At 42.2% G+C, this 17729-nt stretch overlaps 1 protein-coding gene across 2 annotated transcripts in view; it reads left to right on the plus strand.

Annotated features, from left to right (window-relative positions):
• The window catches only part of LOC135056329 (cGMP-dependent protein kinase 2-like), a 423162-nt gene that overhangs the window by 362756 nt on the left and 42677 nt on the right, over window positions 1-17729 (plus strand). For both annotated transcript variants that reach the window (XM_063961323.1, XM_063961324.1), the window contains 4 exons: window positions 1937-2073; window positions 3334-3423; window positions 16979-17120; window positions 17482-17645. In XM_063961323.1, coding sequence (XP_063817393.1) covers window positions 1937-2073; window positions 3334-3423; window positions 16979-17120; window positions 17482-17645 — 533 coding nt within the window. The remainder of the gene's footprint in view (window positions 1-1936; window positions 2074-3333; window positions 3424-16978; window positions 17121-17481; window positions 17646-17729) is intronic.

Consider the following 17729-nt stretch of genomic DNA (forward strand, 5'->3'; position numbering starts at 1 on the left):
GAAGGATAACACACACAACCTTGAAAAAATCCAATTACAGGATGTAGAGTTGGCTAAACTGAAAGAGCAGGGCAAAGAAGGAAACGTAGATCCTCCCCAATTCTATGTTTCTGCACACTCTACAGGTAACATATAGTTAGTTCTATGACATCATGTACAAAGCCCCAGTCCAGAGCTGTCCATAGGTCTCCAAAGGCTGCTTTCTTAGCATGCCCTGCACATTGTGACAGTAGTAATGTACTCAAGACCAACTGATACATAAAGCTCAAAGTCTGTTTTTAGAACAAATCAATATTGATAGTATCAACTGATAACTACTAATTAAGATTTATACAACAAAACATTGTGTATATAAGGTATATTTTGAGGTCAAGAATAACAACTTCTCACATCTTTTTAAAATGACATTTTTTGACCTGCTTTGCACTATATCATAAAGCCCCAGTGGTGCCGAGAGAGGGAGGAGAGTGTACAAATTACCTGGGCCGAGGTCTGATGGGGGGGGGGGGGCACAGTGGGGGCCTGGGCCCCATCACTCTTACCTGACAGCAGCAGCTGCTGCTCTTCTCCTCAGCCCAGCACATGGTGCTGTGTGCTGGGCTGCAGTGTGGCCACGGAGGTGCTTAAAATACCATTTTTTTCAGTATTTGTTTTCTAAGGGTTCATGACCATGCTTCCTGTGCTTAGGCCACACACCCTGAAAAGTACCTGGGCCCAGCCAGACTCTCTACTGCCCGGCAAGCACTGCTGTGGAAATGTAAATAGTATTATGTGATTTGTCAAACATAGAACAAGTGCATCGCATATACAGTAGCATGGCAACACTGTACATGAAATACTGTATGCAGGATATGGCAAAACCATAAACACCTTCATAACAAACCCTTGGCCACCACATACTGCCTGGTAGCCTGTGTCACAGCCCCATGCTCATCGCATGCAGCTCTTTGCGTATCTTAACAGCCTCTTGGGCACTATAGAACATCAAGCCTACCATACAACTATGTAAACCCAGGAGTAGGATTTTGCCAATTAGTCCAATGTCCACAGTATTTAGCCATGTGATCAGCATAATAGCATCACGACCACCATAAACTTCTGTGTCCATCAAAACAGACTAATGCCTCACATATGTTTGTAAGCGCAGTGTAGCTGCAGTGATACCATAGTCCTACGCCCACCTTACACTGCCTTACATCGAGAATAGCAGAGCAATATCCACCACAATTATTTGCTCGCCTTGATGCCTAAAACAGATCTGTATCCAACATATACCATGATTTTATTTTTACTTATTATCTCTTACTTATTATCAGTAATAGTTACTACTCTCTCAGAGTAAGCAGGAATGTGAACACCCGACTACTGCAGAAACAATGGAGCCAAATAATTTGAGGCTTCTATCCAAAAGAAATCACAGGTGGAATCAGCTAATTAAACAACAATCATTGCAAATAACGAACTTACAGCAATTCCACATGGAAATCATACGGCTTTAGTATTTAGTTATTAACTCAATAAACCATATTTTACTGTGCTTAGGGGGAGAGTGTAGCTGAGTGGTCACTGAGACTATGTAACTTCACTGCAGGATTACAGTACAGTGATATACTTCAAGCTCTAGACTTGTGCCCCAGATTGATCATCATGTGTTCTCTAATAATGTAATATCAGAGAGATGACATTAGTTGTCAGGCAGCAGTACAAGTGGGTAGACTGTGCTCTAGTTATAGCCAGCAGAATGATGTTATATTCAAGAGTGCTTTTGCAATTAACTTGCAAAAGCATTCTGGAAGATGTGAGTTAATAGCAACTGGAGAACCATTTATTTCCTAACTGTGGTCTAATTGAACATCATGTAGTTGCTAATTAGACACCTACATAGTAAATGTACTGTATCCAATACAAAAATTATAAATACTCATGCATTTTTTAGGTAAAATTAAAGGATGAAGATTTGACCTTTGCTCTAAAGTGCATTAAGAAGAAACATATTGTAGACACACATCAACAAGAACATGTGTACTGGGAAAAGAACATATTGCAGCAGATCAACTGTCCTTTCATCATCAGGTAAGACTACTGAGGAGATGTTTTAAAGTTTGAAGAGAGATAAAGTGGAGAGAGATAAAGTACAAGCTAAGGTGGCCAATCCGTTTTTTCAGTACTGGATTTTGGGATTGAAAAACAATCAATCTTGGGACTTTGTTAGTGCTTTAAAAATAAAGAAAATTATTCACTAACCAGTATGTACCTCAGAGGCTCATTAGCTCCAAAGGTGCTGTCACTGGTCCCCACTGACATAGGAAGCTGTATTATCACAAATGGCTGCCTCTACTCTATAAGCATAGGGTACACTTTAAAAAAGATTAAGAGCCAAATATATAAGCCCGCAATTTGTGGGAGCTGACCTGATTCCTGCAAAATAGTCATTAGATTTAAAGCAGCCATTAGTTTAAAGGGAAAACCAGGTTGCAGCTTTTTCTAGTGACTATCTCACTGGAATTGCGCCGTCCCTTACAAATGGCAGTCTATTACATTTGGCCCTAAGGACTCCACAAAAAATAGCAATGGGCCGTAAGTAGGAGTATGCCAGCTGTGATGCGCCCAGGGAGAAAGGACTGGAATGTCACCTTGCAACCTGTAGAGCCATCTGGGGCATACTCATACTTCATGATCCAAGCCCACTCCTCTTGCGTCATCATGACATCACATCATACTTGCCTACCTGACCCTCTCCATGAGGGAGAAAATGCTCTGTTCCCGGACTTTCCTGGTAATGTATGATTGCCATCACCTGTGATGAAACACCTTTCTTATCAATTAACTAGCTCACCCCTCATGGAGAGGGTCAGGTAGGCAAGTATGCATCACATGCAGTGGGGTCGGCCTGGGCATATTACACTGCTACAGCACACAAGGCCGCAAATAACTTGGATCTTTTAAATAGACTTGCAATGTTGACAATTATAGTAATCAGTCAGGTATCTTTGTGCTGTCTTATTTGTCCATGTGAATGATATTCTATGATTGTATGTAGGCAATAAGGCAGTTAAGCAACAAAGTAACAAAAGTGCTGACAAATGTCATTTCCTCAAACATGCTGTTAGTGAGCTAAGAGCAGGATCTATTAACTTCCAGCATGTACAGATGCTTTTTCAATAGACATCTCTAATAATTATAATCTGCTACAGTAAATACACAAGACGGCTTGTGAATAGCACAGGCACAGCACGCTGTTACTGATTGAAACAGGACTGTGCTTTGCTGATTTAGCTTCTTGGCAGCTTCATTTCAGTGACAGATGTCAGGCTTCTCCTCCTTGTTTTGTAGGCTCTACAGAACTTTCAGGGATGCCAAGTACGTGTACATGCTCCTGGAGGTGTGTCTCGGCGGGGAACTCTGGAGTATTCTACGTGACACGTGAGTTGTTCATGGGAGAGAGATTATTTCTCAGATACAGATTTTTTCCAATACATAATACTCTTCTTTGTTCTCACATTTATGAACCCTGCGTTTGTTTGCTAATTGTTTATGGCACTACTACTAACTGAGCAATTCAATTATTACAGATATCACATCATAGATAATTATGGCAGAGCAACAGTGCTGCTTTTACTGGGTTACCTTATTGGGGGCAAGGTAAATGGAGCAATGTTGAACCTGCAATGCATCCTGGGAATCACTTATCATAGTATTAGCTCCCTTTGTGGCAGATTCAGTTAAGTGTGATGGCTACAATATTCCAGTCTGATAGCTATGATCGCACAGTAACATTGTAAGTTTTTGCTTGCATTCCAGAGTGGTGCGTAGGAAAAACTTGCAATGTTCTAGTACCATAATGGGCAAATACACTGCCAAACATAACAGTGATGTTTGAAGCATAGGCGAGCGCAGCTAATTTTATTAGGGGGTGCACCACCGGAAGGGCGTATCTAGCAGGGACATGTTTAGCATTATTTCACATTCCCTCAGTAAAATCACATGGCTTAATCTTATTTCTCCCTAGTTCCTAATAAAGTAAATATAATACACCCCAGAGAAATAAAATAAAACATAATGATGTAACCGCCTACCGGTACTGACTGTCCGTTACAGCATAACCCTGAGTCCTAGCTGCCACTGTACCCTATCACTGCTTACATTTCCCCAACCTATCCCTGACCCAGGGACGGAACTAGAGAGTGGTGGGCCTAGATGCATAAGCATTCCCCCCAACACCTCCACCCCTTGCACTCCCTAGCACCAACACCCTGATTTTGAGTGGGCTACTCTGAAAAGTGCAGGAGATTTTGGGGGGCCAAACACAACAAATTTATTTTACATCACAGTATGAGCCAAATTCACATTACGCCACCTGGTATGAGCGGAAATTCACATTACGCCACATGGTATGAGCGGAAATTCACATTACGCCACATGGTATGAGCGGAAATTCACATTACATCACATGGTATGAGCAGAAAATCACGTTATGCCACATGGTATGAGCAGAAATTCACATTACGCCACACGGTATGAGTGAAAATTCACATTACGCCACATGGTATGAGCCAAATACACATTTCGCCACATGGTATGAGTGGAAATTCACATTACGCCACACGGTATGAGCAGAAATTCACATTACGCCACATGGTATGAGTGGAAATCCACATTACGCCACACGGTATGAGTAGAAATTCACATTACGCCACACGGTATGAGTAGAAATTCACATTACACCACATGGTATGAGCCGAAATTCACATTAGACCACACGTATGAGCGGAAATTCACATTACACCACATTGTATGAATGGAAATTCACATTACGTCACACGTATGAGCTGAAATTCACATTACGCCACATTGTATGAGCGGAAATTCAATTACGCCACACAGTATGAGCGGAAATTCACATTAGGTTGCACGGTATGAGCCGAAATTCACATTATGCCACATGGTATGAGCTGAAATTCACATTAAGCCACCCGGTATGAGCGGAAATTCACATTAGACCACATGGTATGAGCAGAAAGTCACATTAGACCACATGTTATGAGCTGAAATTCACATTACACCACATGGTATGAGCCAAATACACATTACACCACATGGTATGAGCCAAATACACATTTCACCACATGGTATAAGTGGAAAAACACATTTCACCATGCAGTATGAGTGGAAATTCACATTACGCCTCACGGTATGAGCAGAAATTCACATTACACCACATGGTATGAGCTGAAATTCACATTAAGACACACGGTATTAGTGGAAATTCACATTAGGCCACATGGTATGAGCTGAAATTCACATTTTGCCACATGGTATGAGCCAAATACACATTACGCCACACGGTATGAGCCAAATACACATTTTGCCACATGGTATGAGCGGAAATACACATTTTGCCATGCAGTATGAGCGGAAACTCACATTGCGCCACATGGTATGAGCAGAAATTCACATTACGCCACATGGTATGAGCGAAAATTCACATTACGCCACATGATATGAGCAGAAATTCATATTACGCCACACGGTATGAGCAGAAATTAACATTATGCCACATGGTATGAGTGGAAAACCACATTATGCCACATGGTATGAGTAGAAATTCACATTACGCCACACGGTATATCCTCAGCAGTGACAGATACCCTTAAAACCTCACTCAGGAAACTACTGAGCGCTTGGCTCAGCCGCAGAGTACACCCACAGGTCTCAGTTTTTAATTATTTTTTTTATGGGGGGGAGGGGCAACTTTATGTACAGTATATATACAAACAGACAGTATATAAACAAACAGACAGCTGGCCGCCTCTCTTTCCCCTGGAGCAGGCTCAGCTGCAGAACAGCAATTTACTTACCTAGTCACTGACTGAGCTGAGTGGTGACAGTCTTCTGAAGTTGTCCTCCGGGTCTTCGACCCCTCCTGAGAGGAACCCTGCGTGGCTGTTGTTGCACACAAGGACAGAGAGAGAGCGAGCGCGAGTGGGTGGGCGCACGGTGGGACACGATGTCACATCGCAGGGCAGAGCTGGGAGATTTTCACTGCAGTACACCCAGTTCAGCAGCCAGTCAGTCATATCAGTCCGTCCTGACTGCGCGGCGGGCGCAGCTGGGAGAGGAGGAACACATATGAGCAGCAGCTGATCATTGTGCTGCAAGCGTGGCATGCAGGGGGTGCCTGTGCGCACGCCTATGGTTTGAAGGCACATTACCCTGAACTAAATTAGTTCCTTTGTGTCTGTCAGTAATGTCTATAAAGTGACCACCCTTCCTAGTCTCACTGTACACCAACGACTGCATTTCTGAAGACAAATCTGTGAAACTCCTCAAATTTGCGGACAATGCCACGCTCATTGGACTCATCAGTGACGGTGAGGAGTCAGCTTATAAGAGGGAGGTTATGCGGCTGGCCACCTGGTGCAAGGCAAACAATCTAGAGCTAAACACACTAAAAATGGTTGTAATGATTGTCGACTTCAGGAAACTATCCGGTCCCTGGGCTCCACAATCTCCAATTATCTTAAATGGAAGTCTATATCGGGGGAATTCTGGGGAAAGCCTAGCAGAAACTATACTTTCTACGTCTGCTTAGGAAGTTCAAACTGCTGCAAGAACTTCTAATCCTCTTCTACTCGACAATTATTCAATCCGTCCTCTGCTCCTCGATAATAGTGTGGTTTGACTCTGCCTCAATCCACAAAAATCGGCTACAGCGGGTTGTAAGGTCTGCTGAAAAAAACCATAGGGACAAATCTTCCGGCAGTCGAGTATATCTATCTGGCAAGGGTTACAAAGAGAGTGGGGATGATTATTGACGACCATTCTCACCCTGCTCGTGATATGATCCGACTGCTACCGTCTGGCAGACGGTACTGCTCGCAACTAGCGCAAACTGCTAGACACAGGAACAGCTTCTTTCCTCAAGCAATCAAACTGTTCAGCTCGACATTCGCTTAGCAATACTCTCATATTTAGATCTCTACTTGTGTATTCTAGTTATACGTCACATATTCTTCCTCCTCTATGTTTTTTGTTGTATATCATATACTGTATGGGAGCTGTAGCTATCGGAAACCAATTCCATGTGTATTGTGTATTATGTACTGATATACTTGCCAATAAACTGATTCTGATTCTGACTGCATGCTCCGAGACAGACAGTAGAATAGGCCAGTTATAGATAGACATGCTTGCCAGCTTTCTGGCTGTCCCTCCTGCGGGAGACAGATTGGGGCATGGTGAGGCGATTGTGGGAGTGTGGTGGAGCTAAGTGGGTGGTGCAGGGCGTGGTTGCTCAATTGCGTCATAATGGCCCTACCCCCCCTGTCCCCCCACACTATACAATACTGTCATTGTAAAGCAAGATGTGTGGCTGTGATTACACAATTCAAAGCAAATAGCGTTATCAGCCATCCAGACTGTCAACTTTAATCAGGAAGTGGGCTGCGCCGAGCGGACCTTCTGCAGGACTAGAACTTAAGTGCTCTTCCAGGGGGCAGGGAGCAGCACCCCAGATTTGGGAGCATCCCAGTGGTTACAGGAAAGTAGGCAAGTATGTAGAAAGATTGAGCTTTACAGTAAGGCTTCAGGCACGAAAAAAGATATACACATGATATTTTAATATTTTTAAAGTGGGCCCATGATTTATCTCTGCTTAGGTGCATCTTAAAGCACCCTAGTAACATGACACACAGATTGGAATAGGCCTATATGCCATAACATTGTATTTATTATATTAAACAATAGTGTATAATGGCATATCTGGTGCTTAAACAAAATGTGAAACAATGTGAATGTGACTTACAATATAGAGTAATATGTATACCATTATGTAAGAAAATATAAACTACAGATATTAACGTATTCCTCTACAATCACACTACTACATAACTTTATTTAGAAAGAAAAATTTTATTCTGGACAAAGATCCTGATATAAGAATAGAAGCTGCAACATTGAATCCCTGCTGAGTTGTAATTAAATTCCCCCTACAAACAGCAATGGAGCAGCACCCCATGTAGTAAGTAGAATTAAAGTTTGGAATTTCTAAATTTCTAATATATTCCAGTATATAGTACTGCTGAATAGCAATGGTAAACCACTCTTCTTTTTATAACAGTATAGGCTTATTGATTACCTAAAGCACAAGCTAAATCACCATTGTACGTCTCTTTCTGCTGATGAATACAGTTTACAATGCAAGGTTTATTGAAAGTCTGTAAGAAATGTTTTCTGGTAATGTTCATGTAATCAGAGCCGGCCATAGGCATAGGCAAACTAGGCAATTGCTTAGGGCATTTGATATGCCTAGGGGCATCAGCAGCTTCTGCTGATTAAAATGATATGCGGCATGCCTATATTCTGTGTGTAGCATTTCATATGCAGATACAGCCACAGTCTCACACAGTATATAGGCATGTTGAATATCATTTTAATCAGCAGAAGCTGCTTGTGCATCCTAGCCACATAGCAGTGCAAATAAAATGCATTTTCATTAAAAAAAGGTGCCCGACGTTAGCATTGAGGCAAGATTTATGAGGACACTTCTGTATCCAAGTAGAGGCAGAGGTCACAGTGTTAGTGGCAGTGTGAGTGCTGTGTGCATGTGAGTGGGTTGGTTGTGCAGTAGTGTTCAGAATATGTGTAAGGAGCATTATGTGTGTCATGTAAAAATGCATTAATAATGTGCAACATATGTGTAGGGGGCACTATGTGTGTCATTATGTGTATAAGGACATTAATAATGTGCGGCATATGTGTAACAGGGTACTACTGTATGTGTGTCATTATGTGTATAGGGGCACTAATAATGTGCAGCAAATGTGTAGGGGGCACTATGTGTGTCATTATGTGTATAAGGGCATTAATAATGTATGGCATATGTGTAAGGGACATTATGTGTAAATAGGCATTAATAAAGGTTGTCATAATGTGTAAGGCGCATTATGTTTATAAGGACATTAATAATTTGTCTCATATGTGTAAGGTGCATTACTGTGTGTAATTATGTGTATAAATGCATTACTAATGTGTGGCATTATGTGTATAAGGTGCTCTACTATGTGGCGTTGCGTATAGAAAGGGCACTACTGTGTCGTCTAATGTGAATAAAGAGCAATATGGTGTGGTGTAATGTGAATAAGGAGCAATTCAGTGTGATATAATGTGAATAAGGGGCTCTACTGTGAGGAGTAAAATGAATTATGGACACTATAACATGATCAAATGTGAATAAAGTTGCAGTATTGTGTGGCGTAATTGGAATTGGGGTTACTATTGTGTGGCCATGCCTCTTGCCAGCAAAAACACACCCCTTTCTCTATCGTCCTAGTGGATGCTGGGGTTCCTGAAAGGACCATGGGGAATAGCGGCTCCGCAGGAGACAGGGCACAAAAGTAAAGCTTTCCGATCAGGTGGTGTGCACTGGCTCCTCCCCCTATGACCCTCCTCCAAGCCAGTTAGATTTTTGTGCCCGGCCGAGAAGGGTGCAATCTAGGTGGCTCTCCTAAAGAGCTGCTTAGAAAAGTTTTTTTTTTTTTTTTCCACATGATTGTAAACCGTTGGGAAATACCAAAGGTGGACATGATGGCGTCCCGTCTGAACAAAAAACGGGACAGGTATTGCGCCAGGTCAAGAGACCCTCAGGCAATAGCTGTGGACGTTCTGGTAACACCGTGGGTGTACCAGTCGGTGTAGGTGTTCCCTCCTCTGCTTCTCATACCTAAGGTGCTGAGAATTATAAGACGTAGAGGAGTAAGAACTATACTCATGGCTCCGGATTGGCCAAGAAGGACTTGGTACCCGGAACTTCAAGAGATGCTTACAAAGGTCTTATGGCCTCTGCCGCTAAGAAGGGACTTGCTTCAGCAAGTACCATGTCTGTTCCAAGACTTACCGCAGCTGCGTTTTGTCGGCATGGCGGTGGAAAGCCGGATCCTAAGGGAAAAAGGCATTCCGGAAGAGGTCATTCCTACCCTGGTCAAAGCCAGAAAGGAGGTGACCGCACAACATTATCACCACATGTGGCGAAAATATGTTGCGTGGTGTGAGGCCAGGAAGGCCCCACAAAGAAATTTCAACTCGGTCGTTTCCTGCATTTCCTGCAAACAGGAGTGTCTATGGGCCTCAAATTGGGGTCCATTAAGGTTCAAATTTCGGCCCTGTCGATTTTCTTCCAGAAAGAATTGGCTTCAGTTCCTGAAGTCCAGAAGTTTGTCAAGGGAGTATTGCATATACAACCCCCTTTTGTGCCTCCAGTGGCACTGTGGGATCTCAACGTAGTTCTGGGATTCCTCAAATCACATTGGTTTAAAACCAGTCAAATCTGTGGATTTGAAGCATCTCACATGAAAAGTGACCATGCTCTTGGCCCTGGCCTGGACCAGGCGAGTGTCAAATTGGTGGTTTTTTCTCAAAAAAGCCCATATCTGTTTGTCCATTCGGACAGGGCAGAGCTGCGGACTCGTCCCCAGTTCTCTCCCTAAGGTGGTGTCAGTGTTTCACCTGAACCAGCTTATTATGGTGCCTTGCACCTACTAGGGACTTGGAGGACTCCAAGTTGCTAGATGTTGTCAGGGCCCTGAAAATATGTTCCAGGACGGCTGGAGTCAGGAAACTGACTTGCTGTTATCCTGTATGCACCCAACAAACTGGGTGCTCTTGCTTCTAAGCAGACTATTGCTAGTTGGATGTGTAATACAATTCAGCTTGCACATTCTGTGGCAGGCCTGCCACAGCCAAAATATGTAAATGCCCATTCCACAAGGAAGGTGGGCTCATCTTGGGCGGCTGCCCGAGGGGTCTCGGCTTTACAACTTTGCCGAGCAGCTACTTGGTCAGGGGCAAACACGTTTGCTAAATTCTACAAATTTGATACCCTGGCTAAGGAGGACCTGGAGTTCTCTCATTCGGTGCTGCAGAGTCATCCGCACTCTCCCGCCCGTTTTGGAGCTTTGGTATAATCCCCATGGTCCTTTCAGGAACCCCAGCATCCACTAGGACGATAGAGAAAATAAGAATTTACTTACCGATAATTCTATTTCTCGGAGTCCGTAGTGGATGCTGGGCGCCCATCCCAAGTGCGGATTATCTGCAATACTTGTACATAGTTACAAAAATCGGGTTATTATTGTTGTGAGCCATCTTTTCAGAGGCTCCGCTGTTATCATACTGTTAACTGGGTTTAGATCACAAGTTGTACGGTGTGATTGGTGTGGCTGGTATGAGTCTTACCCGGGATTCAAAATTCCTCCCTTATTGTGTACGCTCGTCCGGGCACAGTACCTAACTGGCTTGGAGGAGGGTCATAGGGGGAGGAGCCAGTGCACACCACCTGATCGGAAAGCTTTACTTTTGTGCCCTGTCTCCTGCGGAGCCGCTATTCCCCATGGTCCTTTCAGGAACCCCAGCATCCACTACGGACTCCGAGAAATAGAATTATCGGTAAGTAAATTCTTATTTTTTGGGCCAAATGTGCGAACTGTTCCTATTTAAAATATAGGGGGTACAAACACCAAAATAAGGACTGCTATGGGTGAGGGTGATGGTGCTGGGAAAGAGGTGCAAGGTCAGAGGCGGAACCAGTGGTGGTGCTAGGGGGCACCAGCTAAAATCTTGCCTAGGGCATCATATTGGTTAGGGCCGGCTCTGCATGTAATATATACTGTACATTTTAAAAATGTGTTTTTAATTCAAAGTAGCATTTTCTGAAATACTGAAGTGTGATTTTGTCTAGTGTTTCATTATCTGCAAAAGTATTTCAGAATATGAAAATAGTAACTATAACACAATCTTAGAGAAGTTGCTGTCAAACATTGTAAGGCTTAAAATATGATCAAAAGTAAGCAACTATTAAGGCCTTCATGTCTTGTCTTTTCCTGTAAACAAGAGAATATTGTTACAAATAATCTTGACCTAGGGCATGTTGCATGAAAATTTTCTTGGTAATAATAAAAATATAGATTACACTGCTGCTTTTTCTGCTTACAGTATTTGATCAAACTGACAGCTGTATCTAACATCAATGTCTTTATTCACAAATATTCTAAAAAGTTTCCTTGAATGGTCCTTGAGGTCATACGTGTGTGTGTGTGTGTGTGTGTGTGTGTGTGTGTGTGTGTGTGTGCGTGTGTGTGTGTGTGTGTGTGTGTGTGTGTGTGTGTGTATAAATACATATATATGTTTTTCCAAAATTTTATGCATTCAGTTTATTAAACTGTATCACACAGCTTGGTATAGAGGAACAATTAACAGTAGATCTTACTGCAGAACTACTGAACAAAATAATTGCACGAAAAACTAATAAAAGTAATATATAACGCTTAGAAATCAGCTCTTAATGCTGTAAAATGTAGAAACGTATTCTTAGACACGTTTCAATTCTCAGAGGGTTTACAGTTCTACTGATTATTTTAATGTTTTGGTGTTGAAGCCACACTGTAAAGGGTTAAACTGTTTAGTTCCCATCTTAATCTTTTGAGGACAGTCCGCACCAATGACTAAAAAAAAATAATCTGCATCTTGTTATCGCCACTGAACCCTTTTAGAACCTCTTGCTCGGTTCTACTACTTATTATTTTGTATTTCTTATTTATAAATAAAATGACTGTAATCGATTCATTCTAGTGACCTGGCAGCCTATTTATGTATCTTCAATAAGCTGCATCTCTTTCTTAACCATTTGTTTTCATCGGAGATAGGATTTGCTATTTTTCAAAGGTTACAGAAGACGATTGCTATCTCTGAGTATCACTAGTGGTAGCGATGACTGGTGGTAGTTAGCTTCTATGTCACCCTCTTGCATCCTGCCAAATTCTGATAACGTCATTTTGGCCCCACCTGCTTGTCATGATGTCCAGGCCTTGTTGATCAAAAGCCCCTGGTCCTGCCCCCTACTGTGTTCAGCTGATACCCTAAGGGTATTCACACGAGGAAAATATTGTTAAGGTGGCATGTGTGCTGTTTTGTTGATATGTTGTTATGTATGATTCAATTATTTTTAGGTAGCTATAATTAATTGGGACCTGACAAACCAATTCACTTATTGCTCTTTTCAGGCACGATTTCTGCTCACAGCCTCCTGAGGTGGTGAGTGGAAATATGTAAAAAGTATGGCTTTTGGGTGCCCAAATGGCACTTTTCACGATGGGTTTAGTCACCTTGCACAGATAAACCCAGTGTTTTTGGGTGCAACAAGCATGATAATTATAGGGGCACACAATTGAATTGCTCTGTCGGTTGACTATTAATTATCACAGATCGAAAAACAATGGAACCACCTACTTAGTATATTTGTTATACCAAATTTTTGCTATTGAAGCATTTTGTAGAACATTACAATCAATAATCTTATTTACATAAAAGCCAATCGCTTACTCCGCATTTAGTCTCTATGTAAGGTTTTATATAGCACATCGACAGGGCCAGACTCACAAAGATTTTTAAACTTTTACATATTTAGGGAGACATTGGGGCTAATAGTGTAGGGTGTACACACCCACATTGCACTGACCACACCCACTGGTCACAGCTTCTCTTTATAAGCCCCTCAACATTTTGTGCCCCTGGCCAATGTGGCAATTATTTTGGCTCTGCTCTTCAATTTATGTAATGAGCAAAGGCCATCAGAGTACTAAGTAGTATTCAGTCTTTTCTACTTCTTCCAAACACAAATTGATTGACCTCATGTAACGAGTATATGGAGGTGAAAGGGATGTACTTTTCTATGAAACAACTATAGAGGAATGTTTAGCCTCCAATCAGAACATAGATATATGGTTAATACAGTAAATAGCAACATGCTAGATGGGAAGTGGTTAAAATACCGCCAGTCGGGATCCCGGTGGTCACAATACCGACGCTAGAATCCCGATGGGGGTGAATTGCCACCGCCGGAATACTGGCGACACAGGCTAGTCTCCCTCTGTGGGTGTCAACGACATCCATAGAGGGAGAATATAATCTGTGTCAAGCGCAGCAAGCCACCGTGCCCTCAAGGGGCTTTCTAGCACTCGCCCCGCTGCTGGAATTTTGGCGGACAGGATCCCGCTGTTGGGATCATGACAGCTGGGAATCCTGTCCGCCGACAAATAATACGTATCCCTGCTAGACACATTAAAGTGGAAATTGTTACTGTACCTATTTTTGCTTCTTGTTTCAAGAATTGTTAAATAAAATAGTAAAAATACAAAAACATTCTCCTTTATCTCCCAAAACAACCAGTGCTCAAATAAGATGACAACAGACTTCAATAAAGTAAAATGCTATTTTTTATTTGTAAAAGTTGAGTCCAATGAGAATATAAACTCTTTTGTGATATACTGAATTCACTCTGAATGTTCATAAAAACAATATGTAATATTAAGGCAACAGCGCAAACAGGCACAAATATACCTACAGTGTCTCATAAATAAATTCACTTACCCTGCAGGTGATTGGCACTAGAACATCATACAGTAGTTGGTAGAGCTTTCAGTGTTGTACTTGGGAAAATAATTCTATTTGTTGCTTAAATATAATTTCCCACATTTAATGCCTGATGCACATGCAGGGCCGGTGCAAGGTTTCTCGGCACCCTAGGCAAAACTTCTGCCTTCTGCCCCTTCCCCCTACCCACCCTTCAGATGAAAGGCATGCTGCTCTCACCCCCTCCCCCCTACTCTGTTAAATGTCTGCTGTTCTATCCCCCCAAAATCTGTGTGCATGGTGCTGCTCATCCCCCCAGACTGTGTGCATGCCTGCTCCTTATCTCCTCCCCCCCATCCCCTCACCACACCGCTGCTCTCGCTCTCTTTCCTTATCAATGCAGAGAATGCACTGTGCAGCCACCTTACCTGCAGGCTGCAGTGCAGAGTTGGAACTGAGTAGTCTGTGAAAGAGCCTGGAATGAAGAGCAGTGCTGCATGTCACCCCAGCCAGGACTCCAGGAGCTGTCAAAGTTACTGCCTGTGCCGGGTGGAGGTGGAGCTGGAGGCTGCAATACGGGAGCTTAGCAGCCACGGCTACTGTAAGATACACATTCTGGGGGATTGCAGTTGCTGTGAAAGGTAGGACTATGCTACCTTTTTAGGCAGCTGTAACAGGCCGCCCCCTCAGGTCCCGGCGCCCCAAGGCAGCTGCCTAAACTGCCTAGTGGAAGCTCTGGCCCTGTGCACATGAACATCTTGCACATCATCTGTCTAATGTGTGGACCCTAAACTAGACGTATAATGTTTCTAAAGTTTTGTTTATTAATCTATCCGTTACCACTGTTGTCTCACAGACCTGGTGTTTTGGGTTCTATTTAATTTGTATGGAGACTGTAGGTAGGCCATAGTTAGGCCTTAGGTCCTTAGTATAGATTCAGATGATATCCCGGCTGATGAGATCACGACTGGCAGCGAGCGCAGCAAGTGAGATTCTTCCCACACTCAAAAGACATACTGGTAGGTTAATTGCTGACAAAAATAAACCTGTGTCCGTGGGATAAGAATATAGTTTAAAAGCTCCACTGGGGTAGCAGCTAATGTGAATAAATAAACAGAGTGCTGTGTAATATGTGTTATATACAGGGCTGGATTAACACAAAAAAGGTTTTATGTTTTTTGGTGTCATTTTGTATGTTTCATAACCTGAGATCCCAATTAGTGGTAACGTAGTCCTTCGCTGGCTCTCTTAACAATAGTTGAAAAAAATGTGAAACTCCCGTGATGCGTACATATCATAACACGTAGCATGCAGCCGCTTCCCGTAGCCAAAAGCTTTCCATTGTCTTGCTTATGCACACTCCCACGACTGCTGCCGAGTCCCAGTGCAGTAAACTATGGGTAGCGGGAGCATAGCTTCCCACTACCCTCGCTGATTAACCTCTGATGGCTCACCCTTACTCTTTAAGGCAGAGGGAGCATTGCCTCCCCATTGCTTGCGGTTGCATAGAAGTTAACTCTTTTCTGTGTAGCGGAGTGTGCATATGCATACTCCTGCTACAGTATGATATGCCGGGATATACATAGCGTCTATCCATAGTCTGAAACATGAACATTCACCCTGCCCTACCTGCATCAATAGCTGAGTTGAGCGTTGTATTGCTATTTGGTTGCTGCAATCAATGGATTTGCTGGTCTGCTGATTCTGATAATCAAAGGTGTACGTGGTTGGATTAATATATATCATCGGCTCTCTACACAATTCAGTTTATCAAATTGTGACCAGAAGGTTTCAGATTATTATTTTTATTCTGGATTTATTCTCGAACCCAGATGGTTTTTAATCATTGTGTATTATTCATCCCTTTATTAGGATGATATATCGCCTCTTAAGGTTCTGATATATTATTGACTGTATCGACTTAGACTCAACTGTACCTTCAATATAGAGTCAATTCTATTGGGTATATATGGTATATCGGTGCCCAATGATGGCTGATGTCGGTGCCTAATGGTGGCTGATGACCCTTTTTTGAGGAACACACACACACACACACACACTGCAGCTCCGGCACTCCAGTTGTCCTAAAACAGATTATCTTGCCCTCCCCTGGGGCTGATTCCCAATTCACAACGCAAGAAAAAAGAGGTGGCACTCAGAGACTTCAATTCATCTTAACAGTGCAACATCAACGCTTCGGGGACCAGTTCCCCTTCTTCCTGAAGAAGGGGAACTGGTCCCTGAAACGTTGATGTTGCACGTAATACACTGTTAAGATGAATTGAAGTCTCCGAGTGCCGCCTCTTTTTTCTTGCGTTGTATATATATATATATATATATATATTTAAAGAATCAATAAATAATGAAAGGCTTAATTGGTTTTCTGTGTTGTAGAACAGTTTTCTAATACATATGACAAATAAATACATTTTACTATTAAAATCAAACAGATAATACAGTATATGCCCTGTACATTTTCCATATCAAAGGGTCATGGATAAATGGCTTTAACTCAGAATTTTTATACATCAACATTATAGATACATTTCCTTGATTTCGTTTTGATATCACTTAGGGGCTCTTTTGAAGAAGGGACTGCCAGGTTCTGCATTGGATGTGTTCTGGAAGCCTTTGACTACTTGCACAATCGGGGAATTGTCTACCGAGACCTCAAACCAGAGAATCTTCTACTTGATTCTGAGGGATACATCAAGATGGTCGGTTATAAAATGTTTTATTTTAGCTGCTCATGGCCAAATTAACTTCACAATTCTAAACCAACTTGTGTTACTTGAAGTGATTATGACATTTTTTTGTAACATACAGTAGTTACTATGTAAAGAGCTAAATAAATTGTCCACTTTTGGGTTAGCTTTTTCATTTGGGGGTATCTCCACGCACACACATTGTGAATGCTTTGCTAGGTATTGAATAGTAATGTAATGAATGATAATAATAATTATAATAATTGTAATATTACAGTGCAACAAATTCCAATTTAGATGTGTAAAGCACTTCACATGCTTTAGTGTTACAATTCTTCTTTTATAGAGACTCTTTCTGTTTGTTGCCCTTTAGGTAGACTTTGGGTTTGCAAAAAAGATTGGGCCAGGAAAGAAGACGTGGACATTCTGTGGAACTCCAGAGTATGTGGCCCCAGAGATCATCATGAACCGAGGACATGATTTTGGGGCAGATTATTGGTCTCTAGGAATACTTATCTATGAACTATTGACAGGAAGGTGAGGATATGAGTAGTTATAATATTTAATGTTCTGAAATTAATGAGGATCATGGATTTCAATAGCATATGGTTACTAGGTGCA

Source organism: Pseudophryne corroboree, chromosome 3 (genome assembly GCF_028390025.1).
Source record: "Pseudophryne corroboree isolate aPseCor3 chromosome 3, aPseCor3.hap2, whole genome shotgun sequence".
In the NCBI taxonomy this organism is placed as follows: domain Eukaryota; kingdom Metazoa; phylum Chordata; class Amphibia; order Anura; family Myobatrachidae; genus Pseudophryne; species Pseudophryne corroboree.